General features: G+C 54.5%; 1 protein-coding gene across 1 annotated transcript in view; it reads right to left on the bottom strand.

The window, feature by feature from the left end:
* Positions 1-718: 718 nt before the first annotated feature.
* LOC122392194 (failed axon connections-like) overlaps positions 719-17,170 on the bottom strand; it is a 48,716-nt gene continuing 32,264 nt past the window's right edge. Inside the window, exons 3-6 of the mRNA XM_043386796.1 lie at positions 14,297-14,429; positions 11,884-12,021; positions 8,471-8,761; positions 719-1,642 (exon numbers count right to left, since the gene is read on the bottom strand). Coding sequence (XP_043242731.1) covers positions 1,577-1,642; positions 8,471-8,761; positions 11,884-12,021; positions 14,297-14,429 — 628 coding nt within the window. The 3' untranslated portion in view covers positions 719-1,576. The remainder of the gene's footprint in view (positions 1,643-8,470; positions 8,762-11,883; positions 12,022-14,296; positions 14,430-17,170) is intronic.

The following is a 17,170-nucleotide window of genomic DNA, read 5'->3' as shown; positions in this document are numbered from 1 at the left end:
CGACCGGTCAGTGGGCTGGGGGGGGGGGGGTGTACGAAACGGCCCTGGGGGAACAGCAGGACACGTGGCGGGGATGGGAGGGGAGAGGAGTAGTGGGGAGAGGTGGAACGAGGAAGAAAATGAGGTTACAGGGCTTTTGGATATTTCGAATCAGGTCACATTGCGATGAACGGTAGGCCATCTCAACACCGTGCAGCCATATAAGCAAACCACTTATTGCCTACACGCTCGATAATGAACAGAACAGACGAACGAACTTTGAAGCTTCCGCTAATTGCATAAATATGAAGGGCTACCTACATCTGCGCTGAAATGATTGCGAATCCTGAACTTGAGCAAAACTTTCAAGTGAGGCCATCGACCGTAGCCACTCCTCTAAAACACACGGCGTAGCTCCCGAACTCCCAGTTGTTTTGACTAGCTTCACCAGCGTTTGCGTCAACCCGTGGTCACAAGGGTTTTGTCGTATGCAAAATAATGCAATATTGATCAAGCTCGCTGGTTATGACGCCCCAATGCAGACTCCCGAGCCGGCAGATGGCTCAAGTTGCAGGCCCCAGGTCCACATATCGCACATTTAGATATGCGAAGCTCGAGACCGGAAGTACAGCTCACGAGCTGCCAATAGGCTTGCGTCGCACCCCACCCAACCGCAGACAATCTCTCATCGTGTACGATTTCGATGTCAAGCCATTCAGATCAAGCCCACAGACTCATCTCAATCGTGTACGTGTACATGTATTTCAACGTTCTCCTCGCTCTGGGCCGCAAACCGCACATTTCATCGATTTTGATTGATCGAAACGCCTGTTTGCTCTACGGGCTAGCCTACAGATAGCTACACGTACACTGCCATCGGCGTATGGAGGCCCCCCAGCGGCGACCCACAAAAGCGCAGGCGAGGGTGGCAGGGCGTGGGGCAAGAACAGCATTGGTCCACAAGCTGACACGGCGCACGCCGATTGGCCGGCGCCGACGGCGACGTCACCGACCGCCGGCCAATCAGCGGCCGGTATACTGGCCCGTCCGAGCCGCCCCAGACCAGCAACTTATACAAAAAATAGCCAAAATATCTTTGGATATCGAACGCGGTGGGCGGTAAGGTGAGGGAGAGATGAGGCATGACAGGACCAGACACTCGCACAACCGCCTAGATAGAGGGAGAGAGAGTAAAAAATGAGTATTACAAAACCGTACAAAAGTAGTGCGATAAAATGCCAATTTTGGAATGACACTTTGGCAGCTAAAAAGCTAGAAATTCAGTCACGAGAGTAAGACGCGCGCGAGTGCGGCACACCGATTCCGCACTCGGCACAGCGAGCCCACCGATCGGCCGCGCGGGCGCACATCAAAGCAGACATTTATACAAAATGGTACAATATGTACGGCGGCCGGGCACCGCGGCGCCCCGGCGGCGCCCTGACGCGGCTCGGGCGCCCCTGGCTCACCCAGTCAGTCTCTGCTCACTCTCCATTGACCGAGCTCTCTGTCTCGGCGCGCGGCCCCTGGCTCCGGGGAAGGCCGCCGCTCTTCCCAGCTGAGATAACATTTCCAGTCATAGTCGCCGGCGGAGAGATTATTCCGCCTTGGCCTCCGTCTCGGCCTTCTTATTGTCTTCCTCCTTCTCCTTGTCCTCATCCGCCTGAGGAGGAAGAGAGAACGAGTTAGAACAGTTGCGGAGAACAAAGGCTCGTCTCTCGGGCACCGCGGGTGGTTATGGGATAGGGAAATCCTTCGACACCAGGGATACACCCAGACGGATTAAACTAGCATAAAAACACCCATATCGATACGCTCAGTGGCTCAGCAATGGCAAATCGAAAGTCACAAAACTGAAGTTGTAACGGCTGTCCGTCGAATATACCGACAAGTGACCAGTAGTTTCTGACTGAGCCCAGGGAACGACTGACTCATCGTGTCGTCCCAGTAGCTAGGACCAGCCCCCTCCCTCTCCCAGACCCCAGTCGAGTTGGGGTGGGGTCGATGGAACGGTGAGTCAACCGGCGGTGACACCCCCCCCCCCCACTACCCCGTCCCCCGTCCGTCGACCCTCCGACCCGTCTGGCGCGTGCCTTTCGACCAGCCCGTGGATAGGCTGGAACTGTCTTGGAGCCCATTCCTTCCCCTAAATCCTCCCTTATACCGCAATAAGTTCACTCGTCGAACTCTCAACCCACAACATGCATGGAAAGCCTGGACCTGTCCCTTACCCTAAGGACCACCCTTTGCCATGATTCGAGCGGCTACAATACCGGAGGAAACTCGGCCCCGGAAAATACTCCCTCCAGACAGACTTTCAGCGACTGGAGCCGTCTTGAAGACCCCCCCCCCCCCCTCTCCGCCCAAGACACGTGTCTCTGTCCGACCGGCGATGAAGGCTTCGCCACGCCCCGGCCCGGGCAGGCTTTGTTCAGCGCCGGATTTCACGGCCTCTGAACAGCGACAATGCCCCCCAGTCTGAACAATGATCAAAAGCCCGAGAGGCCGTCCTCGATACAGAGATGCGATAAGTGATGCGTCCGCGATACCCGCTCGAACCGATGTCTTTGGAATTTATCGCAGTGAATTATCTACTGCTGGAATAAATTCATGTTCAGAGTACATTAGCACAATTTTACTGACCATGTCTCATAAACCAGCGTTTGGATTCCCCCTAAAATCCAGCCCACATTCGTCGTACTTCCCGTCCCTTCCCACCCAGACCTGTGTGCGTGTCTGCAGAGCACAGTCCGTCGGTCCGTCCAGACGGTATTGATTCGAGCAGCGACGGCCACCTGGCGCCAACTTCCATTGACCCAGTCTGTTACCCCTCCCCTCCCCTCCCCTAGAGTTCCCGGTGGCAGTCTGAACTGGGGATATGTCGAGGGGGGGGGAGAGGGGCCTATTTGAATACCACGAACCCATTGACCCCCTTACCCTAGCTGTCATGCTGTAGTAAATAGCGTGATATCGATGATCAATACAAGTGCCACACAACCAAAACCCTGGTTATTGCCTGCGCCATTTTCTCATTAGTTACCTGAAAGACAAGCTCTCAAACGGTTTCAATACTGTCCTTTTGTGTGAGTCACCTTAGAAACGTATCCCCAGCCCCTTCCCTTCAGCCGCTGATCTATACCATCGCGTGGCAGCAGCGATATCCTACATCAGGCCGCACGCCCACGCTCAAACTTGGCGACCAGGAGCGGCTTCCTGCCCGCCTTATGAGACCCCGCGGCTGCTAACATGACGTCCCAGAAACTCATTTGGCCGCGACCTGTGACTCGGCACCGCGATCCAGGTCACCTTGGACCGCAATCCCCCCGGAAATAACGAACTACCGCCGGGGAGCCTAGCGCCGCCGCTGCACGAATCCAATCAACGGCACAATTCGACCAGACATGCAGAAATTCGGTCGGTCCGGCCCGGCTGGGGTATTCTCCGAACCGAAATCGGCCGGAGTTGGTCCAAAGTTGACCGGGGAGTACAACAGAGTTGGTCAAAAGTTGACCGGGGCTCGTCACAGAGTTGGTCCATGACGGGTCCCGGTGACAGTTTCTGTACCCTGGGCGGGGGGAAGGGATAGAGGGGGGGGTGGGGCAGACATATCGACTGAGTGACGCCGCGGGGAGAGGGGTGGGATGAGGGAGAGAGGGGAGGGGAGGGGCGGCCACTTCCCGTCCGGTAATGGACTCTGACTGTCCCGGACAGTTATGGGCGGCAGACACGACTGCTGCTGCCGCCGGCCGCAGTCAGGGGTCACAGTCGACCACAGGCCACTCACAGTAAACTGGTCACATACATTACCAAACAGTCAACTACAGAGACGGACAGTCAGTCACAGTCAGAGGTCACAGTCGGTCACAGTCAAGCAGGCGGGCCACTCAGTCAACTTATATAGTTGCACACATTACTGAACCGTCGACGGAAATAGTCGGTCAGAGTCAAGGACAGAAAGTCACAGTTGATCAGTCAACTATAGCGAAAGCCATGGTCATTCACAGCAAGTTATAGTTAAATATAGTGAACTCCACACAATTGTCTAGTCAGAGTCACTTCAAAGTGCCAATCATTCCGCGCCCCATTTAGATAACGAATCACAATCACATAAATGGCTTCAGCCATACCCCATCGTCAACCCTTCAGTCAGTGTCACCACCAGTCATGGCCACAAGTCACTTACGAAAAATCACAGCCAGTCTTGTCTTACGCCACAATTTATCAGCACCACAGCGTAGTTAGACTTTACCCAATAACCACGTGGGTCTGAATCACTGAGATACAATAAACACTCCATCGTTCTATATCCTGACCCCCTCCCCCCCCCCCCCCCCCACCACCACCACCGGATCACACCAGACCTTACTAGTCACGCGGGCCGTCACGAGGACCCGTCACGAGGATCGTCACGGGGATCGTCACGGGGATCGTCACGAGGATCGTCACGAGGACAGTCACATCCCCCCGCCCCGTGATGGTCCACCGACTCTGTCGTAACATATCGTAAACAAACGTCGGAATGTCCAGTGAATTCCAACAGAAAATTCCAACCGCTGCCCCCCGCACTACAGGACGTATGCACTAAAGGCGCCATGGACCCACGAGGGAATCGGCAATGTCCGGTCTAACGCTCGGGTAGATAAGAGTACAGCGAGCTTTCCATGGCCTACAAGGAAACCGGTCGTTTTTAAATCGCAGCCAGCCCATCTTCCTTCATTGGTTTTGATCCCTATTGTGTCGCTTCGTTGTTCTCGTCTTTATGCATCGAACAGGTGTTGTATGACGTATTTAGGTATTCTGTGACGTACTGCTTTCACATATTCAGGTGTTTATCACACTGATATCAGATCATACCCAGGTGTTCTGTCCACTTCGCTGATAACGATCATACAGAGATACCGTGACCGATTGAGTAATACCGCGTACGGCCTGAATTCGCCGTAACGCAGCCGGCTCAGCGCCGTAGATTGGCCGATTGTTTGTATAGGAATATCTGATTGTTCGGAGTCGCTTCAACTGCGCTATGCAGCAGTGACTAACCAAACCAACCGGTGATAAACCGTGAATATGGAGCAATCACACCGCCGCATTGTGATGATGTAAGAAAACTGTTTAAACAGGCTATCAACTTGTCCCAATTCTGAACTAATCAAACCGAGCCGTGCTTTTAACTCGATGAAACCTACTTTGGTAGAGTCCACCTCGGTCGAAGCTCGCCTGATGACGAATTTATGACGCCATTTCCGGGTCAGAGTCAGAAGACCGGCCACAGACTGCACAAGACAAACCATTATAATTCATCTTTGCTCACTTGTTGTTCTCCAATTGAGACAATAATCACAACGGGACCAGGGAATCCCTGTGATGTTATAAACTCTCCTGCGGGATGCAGATGATATCACCCCCATAGGTCACGTGTCTTCGGGGCGGCCACGGGGTTCCTTTTCCACACGAGAACTACACTGATCACAATAGATTGCATAATTCCCAGAGTAATGAAATCAACTGATCAGTGAATAGGAGAGATGAACCGTGTATAGCTGATACGTTTCGAGTGCCTCTTATAGCGCTCCCAGGATGGATAAATTTACCACTAATAGGATCAAGTACAGTCATTAGATACAATGGAACGGAATGTGATAAGATACCGGGAAAAACTCGCGTATATGGTGACAGCTAACAAACCCAGAAAAGACGCAATCAGCGCAAATACACGCATTGGTCACCGGTTTTGCGGTAACTCGTATCACGCCCGAATGCGAGCCGCCTAAACTGATTCACTTCCACACAAACCTAATTTCTAGTTCGGAGCTCGCACAAAGCGAGCACGCAATTCGCGGGTATCAGGCAAACTATGCGACCCTTCTGACTAGCAGTGCGAGACATGATTCAGCGGTCTGCACTTCAAACTAGTCACCGTCGGGGCGGCGGCCGATGCAAAATCACACCGTAACGACAAAAAACAGTGTTCAACAGCGACATCAGCAGCTAGCGTGAGCAGCCGCGCGCGTGATGTCATCAGTTGGATCGGCCGCCGCCAGCAGAAACAAACAAAACTCGAAACTGCAGCAGTGGCAAATTCCTCGACCGTCTCGGCGCTCGTTTGTATACACAGTCGGTATTGCAAGATGCAAAGGACGGGCTAACTTTGCAACTGGGTGCAATCTGGTCCGACGCTCTGTTCCGAGTAGCAGAGGCCACATTTAGGATGACGCGGACGGTTTTTGTTGTGGTTGTCACTGCCTTGTTAGTCGGAATGTGCATAGTGTGAAACACAATGCAGCATGGTTACTGCGGCCCGATGTTGTGAATTTAACGAGCACGGCCGAATGACTCTGCGTTATTCTTTCAGCCCGACCGGCCGTCATAACAAATGACACCCAAACGTGGCGTTTGCAGGGGCGGATCCGGGGGGGGGGGGGTCACATGGGTCATGGCCCCCCCCCCCTTGAGGCCCGGGGGCCCAAAGACCTGCCAGGGGCACCACCGGCCAATCAGGGGAATCACAGTCCTGACAGGGGCACCACAGGACCGCCAGGGGCACCACAGGCCAAGCAGGGACACCACGGGCCTGGTGCGGCCCTGGGCCCTGACAGGACTGTAACGCCCCTGACAAGCCTGAAGTGTCCCCGGCAGGCACGTGGTGCCCCTGACAGGCCTGAGGCGCCCCTGCAAGGCCGGTGGTGCCCCTGCGTGTGGTGTCCGTGGAGGCCTGTGGTGCCATTGCTAGGCCTCTGGTGCCCTGACAGGCTTGTAATCTGTGGTGATTGCTGGCCTGTGGTGCCCCGGGGCCTCTGGTGCCCCTGACAGTGCCCTGACAGGCCAGTGGTGCCCTTGCTAGGCCTGTGGTGCCCCTGGCAGGCCTCTGTTGCCCCGACAGGCTTGCGGTGCCCTTGGAAGGACTGTGGTGTCCCTGGGCCCTGACAAGCCTGAGGTGCCCCTGACAGGCCCGTGGTGCCCTGGTTAGGCCTGTGGTGCCCCTGGCAGGCCTCTGGTGCCCTTGCTAGGCCGCTTGTGCCCCTGGCAGGCCTCTGGTGCCCTTGCTAGGCCGCTGGTACCCCTGCGCCCGGAGAGGACTGGTGCCCCTGAAAAGTCTGAAGTGTCCCTCGGCAGGCCCGTGGTGCCCCTGACAGGCCCAAGGTGCCCCTGCGAGGCCGGGTGGTGCCCCTGGCAGACCTCTGGTGCCTCTGGCAGGTCTGTGGTGCCCCTGGCAGGTCTGTGGCGCCCCTGGCAGACCTGTGTTGACTGGTGCCCCTGCTAGGTCGCTGGTGCCCCTCACAGACCTGTGGTGCCCCTGGGCCTTGACAAGCCTGAGATGCCTGGCTATGACAGGCTCGTGGTGCCCCTGATAGACCAGTGGTGCCCTTGCTAGGCCTGTAGTGCCCCTGGCAGGCCTCTGGTGCCCCTGCTACCCTGCGCCCGGAGAGGACTATGGTGCCCCTGAAAAGCCTGAAGTGCCCACAGGCTCGCCCGTGGTGCCCCTGGGCCCTTGACAGGCCCAAGTTACCCCTGCGAGGTCGGTGGTGCTCCTGGCAGGCCTCTGGTGCCCCTGGCAGGTCTGTGGTGCCCCTGGCAGGCCTGTGTTGACTGGTGCCCCTGCTAGGCCGCTGGTGCCCCTCACAGGCCTGCGGTGCCCCTGGAAGGACTGTGGTGCCCCTGCCCCTAGGGGTGCTCATGGGCCCAACAGGCCCGTTGTGCCCCTGACAGGCCTGTCGTGTATACTTGCTAGACCTGTGGTGCCCCTGCTTCCTGGCAGACCTGTGGTGCCCCTGGCGGGCCTGTGGCGCCCCTACAAGGCCGTAGGTGCCCCTGACAGGTTTGTGGTGTCCTTGGAAGGACTTTGGTGCCCCTGACAAGCCTGAAGTGTCAAGGACAGACCCTTTAGACGCCAGGGTCAAGTTCGTCGGACTGACAACGATTTGCTTACCTGATAACGTTCCTGGTAAGTACTCACTACTCAGCGTCCACAACATATATACACATAGCACATTCATATATACTTGCTTACAATTGGTAAATGTGGTTGTGGCTAAGAGTTAAGATACTGACTAAAAATAAAAAAAAAATAAAAAACTGAAATGGGGGCACCACCAAAATGAAGTGGACGAAATCCGTTGAGATTTTAATTTTGGGTATAGGTAGGGGCACCACTTCGATTCATGACCCTCCCCTTGGAGTTTTCCTGGATCCGCCCCTGGGCGTTTGCGCATGTTCCATCCAGAGATCATGAACTCCACACTCTAAAATGGCTGCTTTTTCATTTAATTTTCATTTCACAAATATTTTCGTTTTAAGACATATCGGTGTCTCGCAGTAGAAGATAAAGCCGCTTCTTGCCCGAGGTTCATGTACCGTTTTACGCTAGCCCCATTCGCCTAGTTCAACACGCCTAGCGCGATATATAATATATATGACATATTACAACAGCCGGCTACTCAACCCCTGGAAATAGTTTACTCTTCTCCCTTAGTCATCCCTCTCCTCTTCTCACCTTCTCCTTATCGGCAGCCGGCTCAGCGGCCGCCTCGGGCGCCTCCTTCTTGGCCTCTTCCTTCTTCACCTCCTCTTTGACTTCCTCTTTGGGCGGCGGCTTGGGCAGGTGAGTGTTGAGCTCCAGACTCTGACACATCTCCTCCCAGTCGGGGTAGAAGCGCTCCTTGATTCGGTTGGCGTGGCCGACCAGGTTGGTGTGCGACTCCTCGATGTAGCTCCGCAGCGGGCACTCCACCTCCTTGTCAAGGAACACCAGCTGAGCCACGTTGGCGAAGGTGACAATGTCCAGCTGTGGGGAGAGAAGAGGGGAGGAGTCAAGGGGTGGTAGCATAAGACACTGTATGTTTGTGTATGTGTGTGGGGGGGGGGGGTGTATAACGACAAAAAGGTCTTGTCAGTTGAAAGTGGACAGCTCAGAGACACCAGTTGGTATTCGGACAGAAAAAACGAAGAACAATGTCAATCGCCGCACTTACAAATCGATAATAAATACCGGAGATACAAATCAAAGTGCGTCTTATACAAGGTGAATTGAAACAACAGTCAGTAGCCACTGCTACGAGCATATCAGCTATCAGAATAAAAGTCCATGAATTGGATTGCAAACATGACATTCAAATTCCGCGGAAACCGCCATCTCCAATAATCGATGACCCAGTTTCGCCATATTAACAGCCTCATTGCCAACGATTAACCGGCCCAATCGACCCATAATCCTGAATGTAACAGCTTGTATCGCCACATGGATCACCATTAGCTCTGAGAAGTCTGACCAGGCACCGGCCGGTACCATTTCAGAGCTGCGATTTCTGGACTTAAATCGGCTCATTCACGTCAGTCACAGACGCTATTTAGCGGAAACTCGCCGGTAGTTAACTCCCACACATCTTCTTCTGTCGGCTACACTCTGACATATCACAGCCAAGAGGAGATTCGCTCGCTTTGAACGGAGTTCAGAGCACGTAGCGGAAAGGTAATTAATACCGGCTGTACAGACCAATCCATACCGCTCGGCTGAATCGCAGAGACCGTGTCACGAACCGTGATTGAACGGACAGCATCACGGAACGTGACGTCCGGTGGCCGTCACGTCACGTCACAGCTGACAGTGACACCGACCACGCCCTGTGGTCTCCACAAAATGGCGGCGGCTCTGCCGTCACCGCAGCAGCTCCATCAAGCTGTCTAGTTCGGTCGGCCGGGGTATTTTGTAGCCGCACAGTGGCCACTTTGAACCAGCCACAGCGCGGGTCACAAAAGCCACAGACCCACCGCCTCGCTTTGTCTTTAGTGGCGACCCCCGTGCCCTCTGGGGTTAGTTAGCCAGAGGCCACCCCTCCCCCGGACGGAACTACAATCAGCACTCTCGGGAGCAGCGGCTGGTCCGTGTCACCGCTCCGCCGGGTCTTTACTAGCTGAGAGACGGAACGGACCACCAGCTCAGCCAGCTGTCTGCCTGTCAGCTCTGACTATCGGTGACACATCGGAGGCTGTCACAGCGGCCCGACCGCCCACGGCGGGTGTCACAACAGGCGCCGTGTCAAAATACAGCAGCTGATACTGATGAAATGGTACGGGTCGGAGAGAAGAGACATGTCAATGAATGTAGAGACGAGTCACTAGTCAATGAGGGCGATGGAGGCGGTGATAGGCAGAACGACTGACAAGCTGAACAGAATACCATTGTCTCAGCATCATGATGATCGATGCTAACTTGAAACGAAGCGAGGAGCGGCTTGATTATTTGACAGCCAGTGGCAAGCACTGAAACGATTCAACCTAATTCAATGAACCGATGGACCCACCATTCCGTGTATAAAGACGTCTAATATAATCAAGACTAGGCAGTTACCAAGGCTAATGTGCCACAGCCCACAGACCATTAGTTCATTACTTCCCCAGTAGCATGCCTTATGTAACACAGCTGCCCTGACCCTTCCATTTACGCCCCCCCCCCTTCCGGTGCCCCCCACCACAGCCTATCACCATGCCGACCTATTCAGCCTAGACGAGCCTAGCTTAGACGAGCGAACGGCGGAGACGGCAGTGGAGGCCGGCGTCGAGCCAGGCTTTGGCGGATCAGAAGTATGGGAGCGCTGATGAAGTCGGGAATACCACCGGTCTCACTAACTCGACAGCCGGCGAACCTGGCAGGCTCAGCGGCTCAGAGACCGGCCGACGTACAGCGCAGGAAACCCGACGAACGAGAGCTGATAGAACGCATAATAATACGCATGGCTTCAAAAACGCTTTCTATGCGCTGTGCATCGAAGCCTAAACGTAAAATCTATACTATCAGAATAAACAAATATGTTTATTCTGATATATGAATAAACATATATGTTATTATTCATATAGAAACCTCTTCATTGGAGTATATATCATCAGCTTGCACAGCTAGGAGCAGCTACAGGCATCCGTATGAAGGCATCTCCCTCATGGATCACCTCTCTTCCAGCCGGCGGCACCCTCCGGCGTGTTGCGAACAGTCACCAGATGGGCCCCCCCAGCCTTGGAGAGTGAGCCTGCACCCAGCCTTCCCCCCCTCCCCTCCCCTTCACCGGGGCGCAGTCTGACTCACAGAAGCGTCCCCTGTGTTTACCACCCGGGCGCCGGTGACGGTGACGGCGCGACGGAGACATTCTCGGCGAGTCTGGCCCGTGACGCGTCACAGACACCGTCACGGCGACAGCCTACAGACTCCACAGACTAGTCTACAAAGACTACAGTCTATACAGACTCCCACCGACGCCCCTGTGATGCTCAAACCAACACAAACACAGAAAACAAGACAAGCCGAGCGGATATCGACTGAGCGATGAACTGCACTCAGCTGGCTCAGAGCTCCCACATTATTCCGAGGATAATTGACCGCAGTTTCCGGTCTGCCCCGCGAATTCCTTCAGCCTGACTGGAGCAGATCACCACTTGAAGGGTTACGCAGAAGCGAGCGCGTAAATTACCCGAAACGGCAGCGAGGCGCCTCTGGTGAACCAATGAAAGGTCAATGCAGCGCGCACAGGTTTCTCGGTAGAACTGAATGGAGTGTTGAGTGGCCTCTCAAACTCTGGCCGAAGTTGGTGATCCAAAACGTCTGTTGGATAAGTTGAGATAGCCGAGTCGTCAAATCCTTTGTGTTTCCGAGAAGGCTCAGAAAGAAATGGTCGTTGAGTTTCAGTGACTATCGGTTGACAGTCACCTTGACGTCCAAAAGATCCCCTTTAACAAGAGCGGTTCTATCCGCCAGTCTAAAGCGGATGACCTCAATTAACTGTACGAGTCCAAGTCGTAAACCTTTAGAAGTGATTGCATATCATCTCATCCATTCTTCTTGCAACCCCACCATAGATCAGCTGCTTACCAAGCTGAAAATGTTCGCACCACAGCTCACCTCACCGCGCACAATCTTACCAGTGTGGGCTCGTCGCCGAAGAAGAACGGCTTGTCCTGTAGCTGGTCGGAGAGGGCCTTCAGGTCGCTCTTGCCGAGGTCCTCGATCTCCTCAGACTTGTGCACGCCCAGGCCGACCGCCTTCACCGCCTTCGACTTCTGCAAACACGCAAAAGCCCGACGTTAAAAATCACACATCGAGTCTCATAGAGCACATTATCGTCAGACATATCCTCGTTAAGCCTGAACAACTAAACGGTTTGTTGGGATTCAGGGTTCGGTAGGTATTGATCATTGTGGTTTCGCAGCATAGCGAACAAGAAAACCCAGACGCCTCCACCTTTATAGAAGGAAGAACAGTTACGCACGAGTTCGTTCCTTTACTGTCGAACATTTCCATCGTGTACGGAAGTAATCATGTATTCTGCTGGCTTTGCGGAAGTTCATTACTAAGATCTCGATTCTGCAGCGAAATTTTCTTATTAAACCGAACCATAACAAACGCGGCCGCTTTCCATCGCACGCTTTCTGATATTACCCACGACCACGAGCTCGCCACGACTTTCCAGTTTCGGCAGAAAGTCCAGCTACTTATTTATAACGGCACTCAGGCCCCGCAGCCACGACCGAGAAAGTCTGAATAATCCGCGAGCTCACGAGCTGAAAGTCCATGGCCACTCAGCGAGCGAGTCAGTACCTTCCGCTGGATAAAAGTCTCACGGGTAGGTCCCGCCTCCATACAGATACAGGCTTTGCGAACCCACATTCATAGTCTTCCAGAGAGCCAGTTACCTCCTTAGTAATTGTAGACGCGCTTAGCCTTCCCAGTCAAAACGAAACTGTTTACTCTTTCTTCGTATTAGCATAGTCTCCCTATGAACTAGTATTTCTCCATACGAGCCGGTACAGTCTCCCAAAGGACTACTTTAGTCTACATGTAAGTCAGATTAGTTCCTGCCAGTAGGTATTGCCTCCTTTCTAACGCATGAGGCAAAAGCACATACGTGACGTTATTTTCACAACACTGCCACAACACAGTGTGTTTATATAAACTGACAGCGGTCAGCGTGGTGCCGTCACCACTAATATCAACCAGCAGTCGGCCGCCGCGGGCTCTAGTGATTGCCACATACCAATCACTAGTGTAACGAGTCCGGACCGAGCCGGGCAGGGCGGGGTATACATGAACCCACGGGCGGAACGGTTTGAACTCGCGTCGGAACGCTTTCGGAAAGCGTTGGGCACGCACCGGGTCTCGCTCTGAGGGTTACAGCAGTGCCAGCGATCGTTTGATGTAGCGCTGACTGCCGCAGGGAGGGAGGGGAAGTTATCTACCGGCTGCACTTTAATCTAGCGGCGGTTCATCAGTTCGCTCACGGTCTACTGGTCATAGGACGCCGTCAAAACATCGCCGCCCTGCACTGGTTGCTAGACTGGGCCAGGCTGGGAGACTGAATAACAGTGGGCAGTGGTCACAGAGAAGGCAAGGACGCTGACAGATGACAGACATGACTGATGGCCATGGGGATTAACTATAGCGGAAGCACCCGTGGGAGAATTTAAACGGAAGCCGCACTACACGGGATTTAAACGGGATCCGGCGCACGACGAGTTTTAAACGGAACCGGCGTGCTTTGTTTTTAACTGGGCATGTCACGGTGGGCTTTAAACGGGAGCCGTTTGAGCATACACAAATTTGTCGCACTGATATGTCGCATAGAGACCTATACGTTCACGCATAGTTACCGTCAACCAACGAACCGAAAACAGGGATCGACTTTTGGACGATAGCTAATACTCGACTTCGACACAATACTGATTGCGTCGCTGCTTATTTCGCAGCTACATTTAACCTCTGGACTTAACTAGCACGTGGTTATGTTTAGAATAGCTTCACCGGAATTTCGAAACAATACCGTACACAGCGCGATCACGGCATTTCGCGGTACTCAGGGGCACACATGCCTGCCCAATCGGACCATCGGCTCCGTAGCGCACGTGAGCTTTGTTCAACCAAGGAACTCTGGGCATATCGTCCAGCGATGACATGGAATTTCCGTCCAATGCCATCACGAAACGCTCACAAACGGAAGTGTTCCACATAACTTCCTGTTCACCGTTAAGACAGGCTAATTACGTCAGAAAACATTCGCGGATTCTGAGCCTGACTGAAAGTCAAAGGCTTGCGACTTAATTAACGTCGTGCTCCATTAAACCGGTCAATTTCCGCATACATTTCAATTAATATAATTGAAAGGTGTGACCGTATGTAGTTGCTACCCATCTGGACGAGGCATTTAATAATCGAGCACACACTAACAATAGGTTCTCTAATCTAACACTAGCTTGGTACATACAGCATTGTCTCGACAACACCAAAAGCTCAACTCAGGTGGTGCAAACAAGAAGCAAATGCGCGGTGCGATCTACTTACGCTCTTCATCTTCTGCTTGAAGACAAAGTTGAGGATCGGCGCGGGAATCTTAGTCTGGAAGACCTTCTGCAGGTCCATCTTGTAGCCGTCCAGCATGCGGACGGGAACCTTGGTCTTCCACCAGCTCACAATCCTGCCGAGAGGACGGCGGCCAAGCGCCAACAAAACGTAAGAAGCCAGCAAACAGAAAAGAGAAGCGGACCAAACAAGGGACGGGACACCGCCGCTGCTGCTGCTGATGCTGCTGCTGCTGCTACAGAACCTGGGGAAGCGAGTGCTGGTCAGGCAGTGCGCCGCGCGGTCACCTGCTTCTGTCGCATCTTGAACGCCATGTTGAGCACCAGGTTGGGCATCTTGCTCTCCCAGATCTGCTGCAGGTTTAGGCGGGTCGCCTTCAGCCACTCGCCCGGGTTCTTGCTGCGCCAGGCTTTGTTGATCCTGTGGGGAGGCGGCAGCAGACTGCTGAGCGCGCCGCACGCGAGACAAAAACGACGCACAGACGGCGAGAACGGCGCGCGGAGGATAAAAACGGGACGGTGGGGTCGCGTTCGTGAAAATTGCTCCCGACACATGCGGGGAGTAGTAAAAGCAAGAACTGAGAGGGGAGGAGAAATGGCGAGAAAACGACGATTCGCGCGGAGGGAGAATAAAACCGGGAACAGTAGGGGAACCCAGCGTTGGACGGTTACAATAAAGATCTGGGGGATAAATTGGACCGAATCACAGAGTGAGATATGACCGAAACATAAATCTTGTCTGAATGAATCTCATGAGCTGCAAGCGCAGCCACGTTTAGTCAGAACGACAAAAGCGAGATAACAACACTTCAAGGTGAAAACCTTGCAACATCTAACGGGCCACAGAGGATAACAGAGTTTAACATTCTTCCGTCTCTCCTATTCAAGCTGTTAGTCATTTCAACATACATATCTTGACAAGAAAACTCACAGCTGTGTGATTAATATCACCTCCTAAATCCGCTCAACAAGGTCGAGATATCACGGTGATCTCACCCCACCTGACCGAGATCAGATCCCAGGCTGGATCAAGTCTAACAACGCTCGACTATTGTACCCATTTCCAGTGACCTCTGTCGGCACAGGAAGGCCACAGCTCATTGTGGTGCCGCCCGGGCAGGAAATATTCGGTAACCGAGCCGCGCTGTAGCGCACCAAAGGCCAGGATGTCCGACAACAGAGGCCCACCGAGAGTTGAACATGACATGACCCGTGGTTATCACTCGCCGCCAGACTAAAAAGACCTGCCATTGAAAATCAGTCAGGCAGTGACAGGAAGCATATAGACCACTCGGGAAATTTCCCGTCATCTGGCACCCGATTTAAATTCCAAACCCATGACCGCATGAGCCACAAACTCGATCAAATTCAATGAACTCGCCGGCTCAACAGCCTGCTCCTACCAGCAGAATGGCTTTACACGAGCACTGCATCGCCTGGGGCCCAGACGACCCAGTTGGTCAGCTAGAATGACCTCGGGTACTGCGTGCTTCCATCAGTCCATAGAGGAACCCCACGTGCAGCGGGACACTCCATGCCCACCACGCGAGACCGAGTGTCGATCCGATGACCCCGCCGCCATTCAATTTAATCAGACTTCAATTCCAGCGACACTATACGAGTCTGTAGTCTGGCCTGACTCTGAGGAAGTCCCGAGCCCAACCAGGCAACCAGCCCAGAATCTAGCTCCTCATGGGGAATTCAGTCGACCCCGCGTCCCATCGCAGGGGGTAACGGCCGGCCCAGTGGCACCCCCTCCAACGGGGGCAGCCGATCGATACCCACCCCGTACCCCTCTTCGACCGGCCGCGGGCCGCAGTCACCACCGCCGCGGGCGCCGCCGCCGCCACACCTATTTCCAGCAAATGGCGGCGGTCTGTCGGCCCGTCGGAGCCCGAGGCACGCCGGAGGGAGGTCGATGGCCGACGCGCCGGCAGACGGGCGCGTGCCGTCACCGACGGGCGCCCAACGTCGAGACCGACGCCGGCGGGGCGGCCGGCGACGGGGGCCACCTGCAGTTTGGGAGTCGGCGCCGGCGCTGGTCGACAACTGTCAGGTCACAAGCTCGAGATCTATGACGCAGCCTTTCCTTTCCAAAACCCCAGCGTTGCCACCATCGAAGCAGACAATAGCAACCCAGACTGGGATATGTCCACGACTTTTTCAACCAAACATCCTAGAGTCGCCGACGCGCCGTTCCCATCGAAACAGACACCATTGCCCCTGCATTACGACTCTAGTCGTCGCCGCTTTGGCAGACACCAGGCGCCACGGCGGCAGCCAGCATTGTCGGGGCGCCGCCCGCCCAGCCGGGCCGGGGAGGGGTGCACTAAGTACCCAGAATTGCGCTCAAGGCTGACGCTGCCGCCGCCGCCCGCCCGCCGGCCCCCGGCACAAAAATCGATAGTGGACGCCGTGCTCGACCGGCACGCCCTGGAACGACGAGAGAACGGTACGAGAACGACGAGAGAACGAAGAGAGAACGGCGAGAGAACGAAGAGAGAACGGTGATAGAATAAGCAAAAAAATGAGTATACGGCGAGAAAAGGGCGAGAGAATCGGCTAGAACGGTGATAAAATGAGCGAGAGAACGGCGAAAGAATGGCAAGAGAACAGCGTGAACGTTCAGTCTAGTCTAGATTCATCGCGTCTGAGGCCATCATCCGCACGCGACCGGAAGCTCTGCGAGAGCATCTCAGCGCTTTCCGGAAGCGCCCACGAGTCCAGTGACATCCGGCAGCATCCGAGAACGTCCGAGTACGACCGGTCGTGCCACGCCCGGCGTCGGCACGGTTCAACGAACGACAAGGCAGCACGGCACGGGGCACGGCACGGGTCGGGCCGCGGGGCAGGGAGG

The sequence above is a fragment of the Amphibalanus amphitrite genome, unplaced genomic scaffold (assembly GCF_019059575.1).
Source record: "Amphibalanus amphitrite isolate SeventyFive unplaced genomic scaffold, NRLGWU_Aamphi_draft 000474F_arrow, whole genome shotgun sequence".
Classification (NCBI taxonomy): domain Eukaryota; kingdom Metazoa; phylum Arthropoda; class Thecostraca; order Balanomorpha; family Balanidae; genus Amphibalanus; species Amphibalanus amphitrite.
Note: the sequence above shows the minus strand (reverse complement) of the source record. Positions and strands in the feature narration are given on the sequence as shown.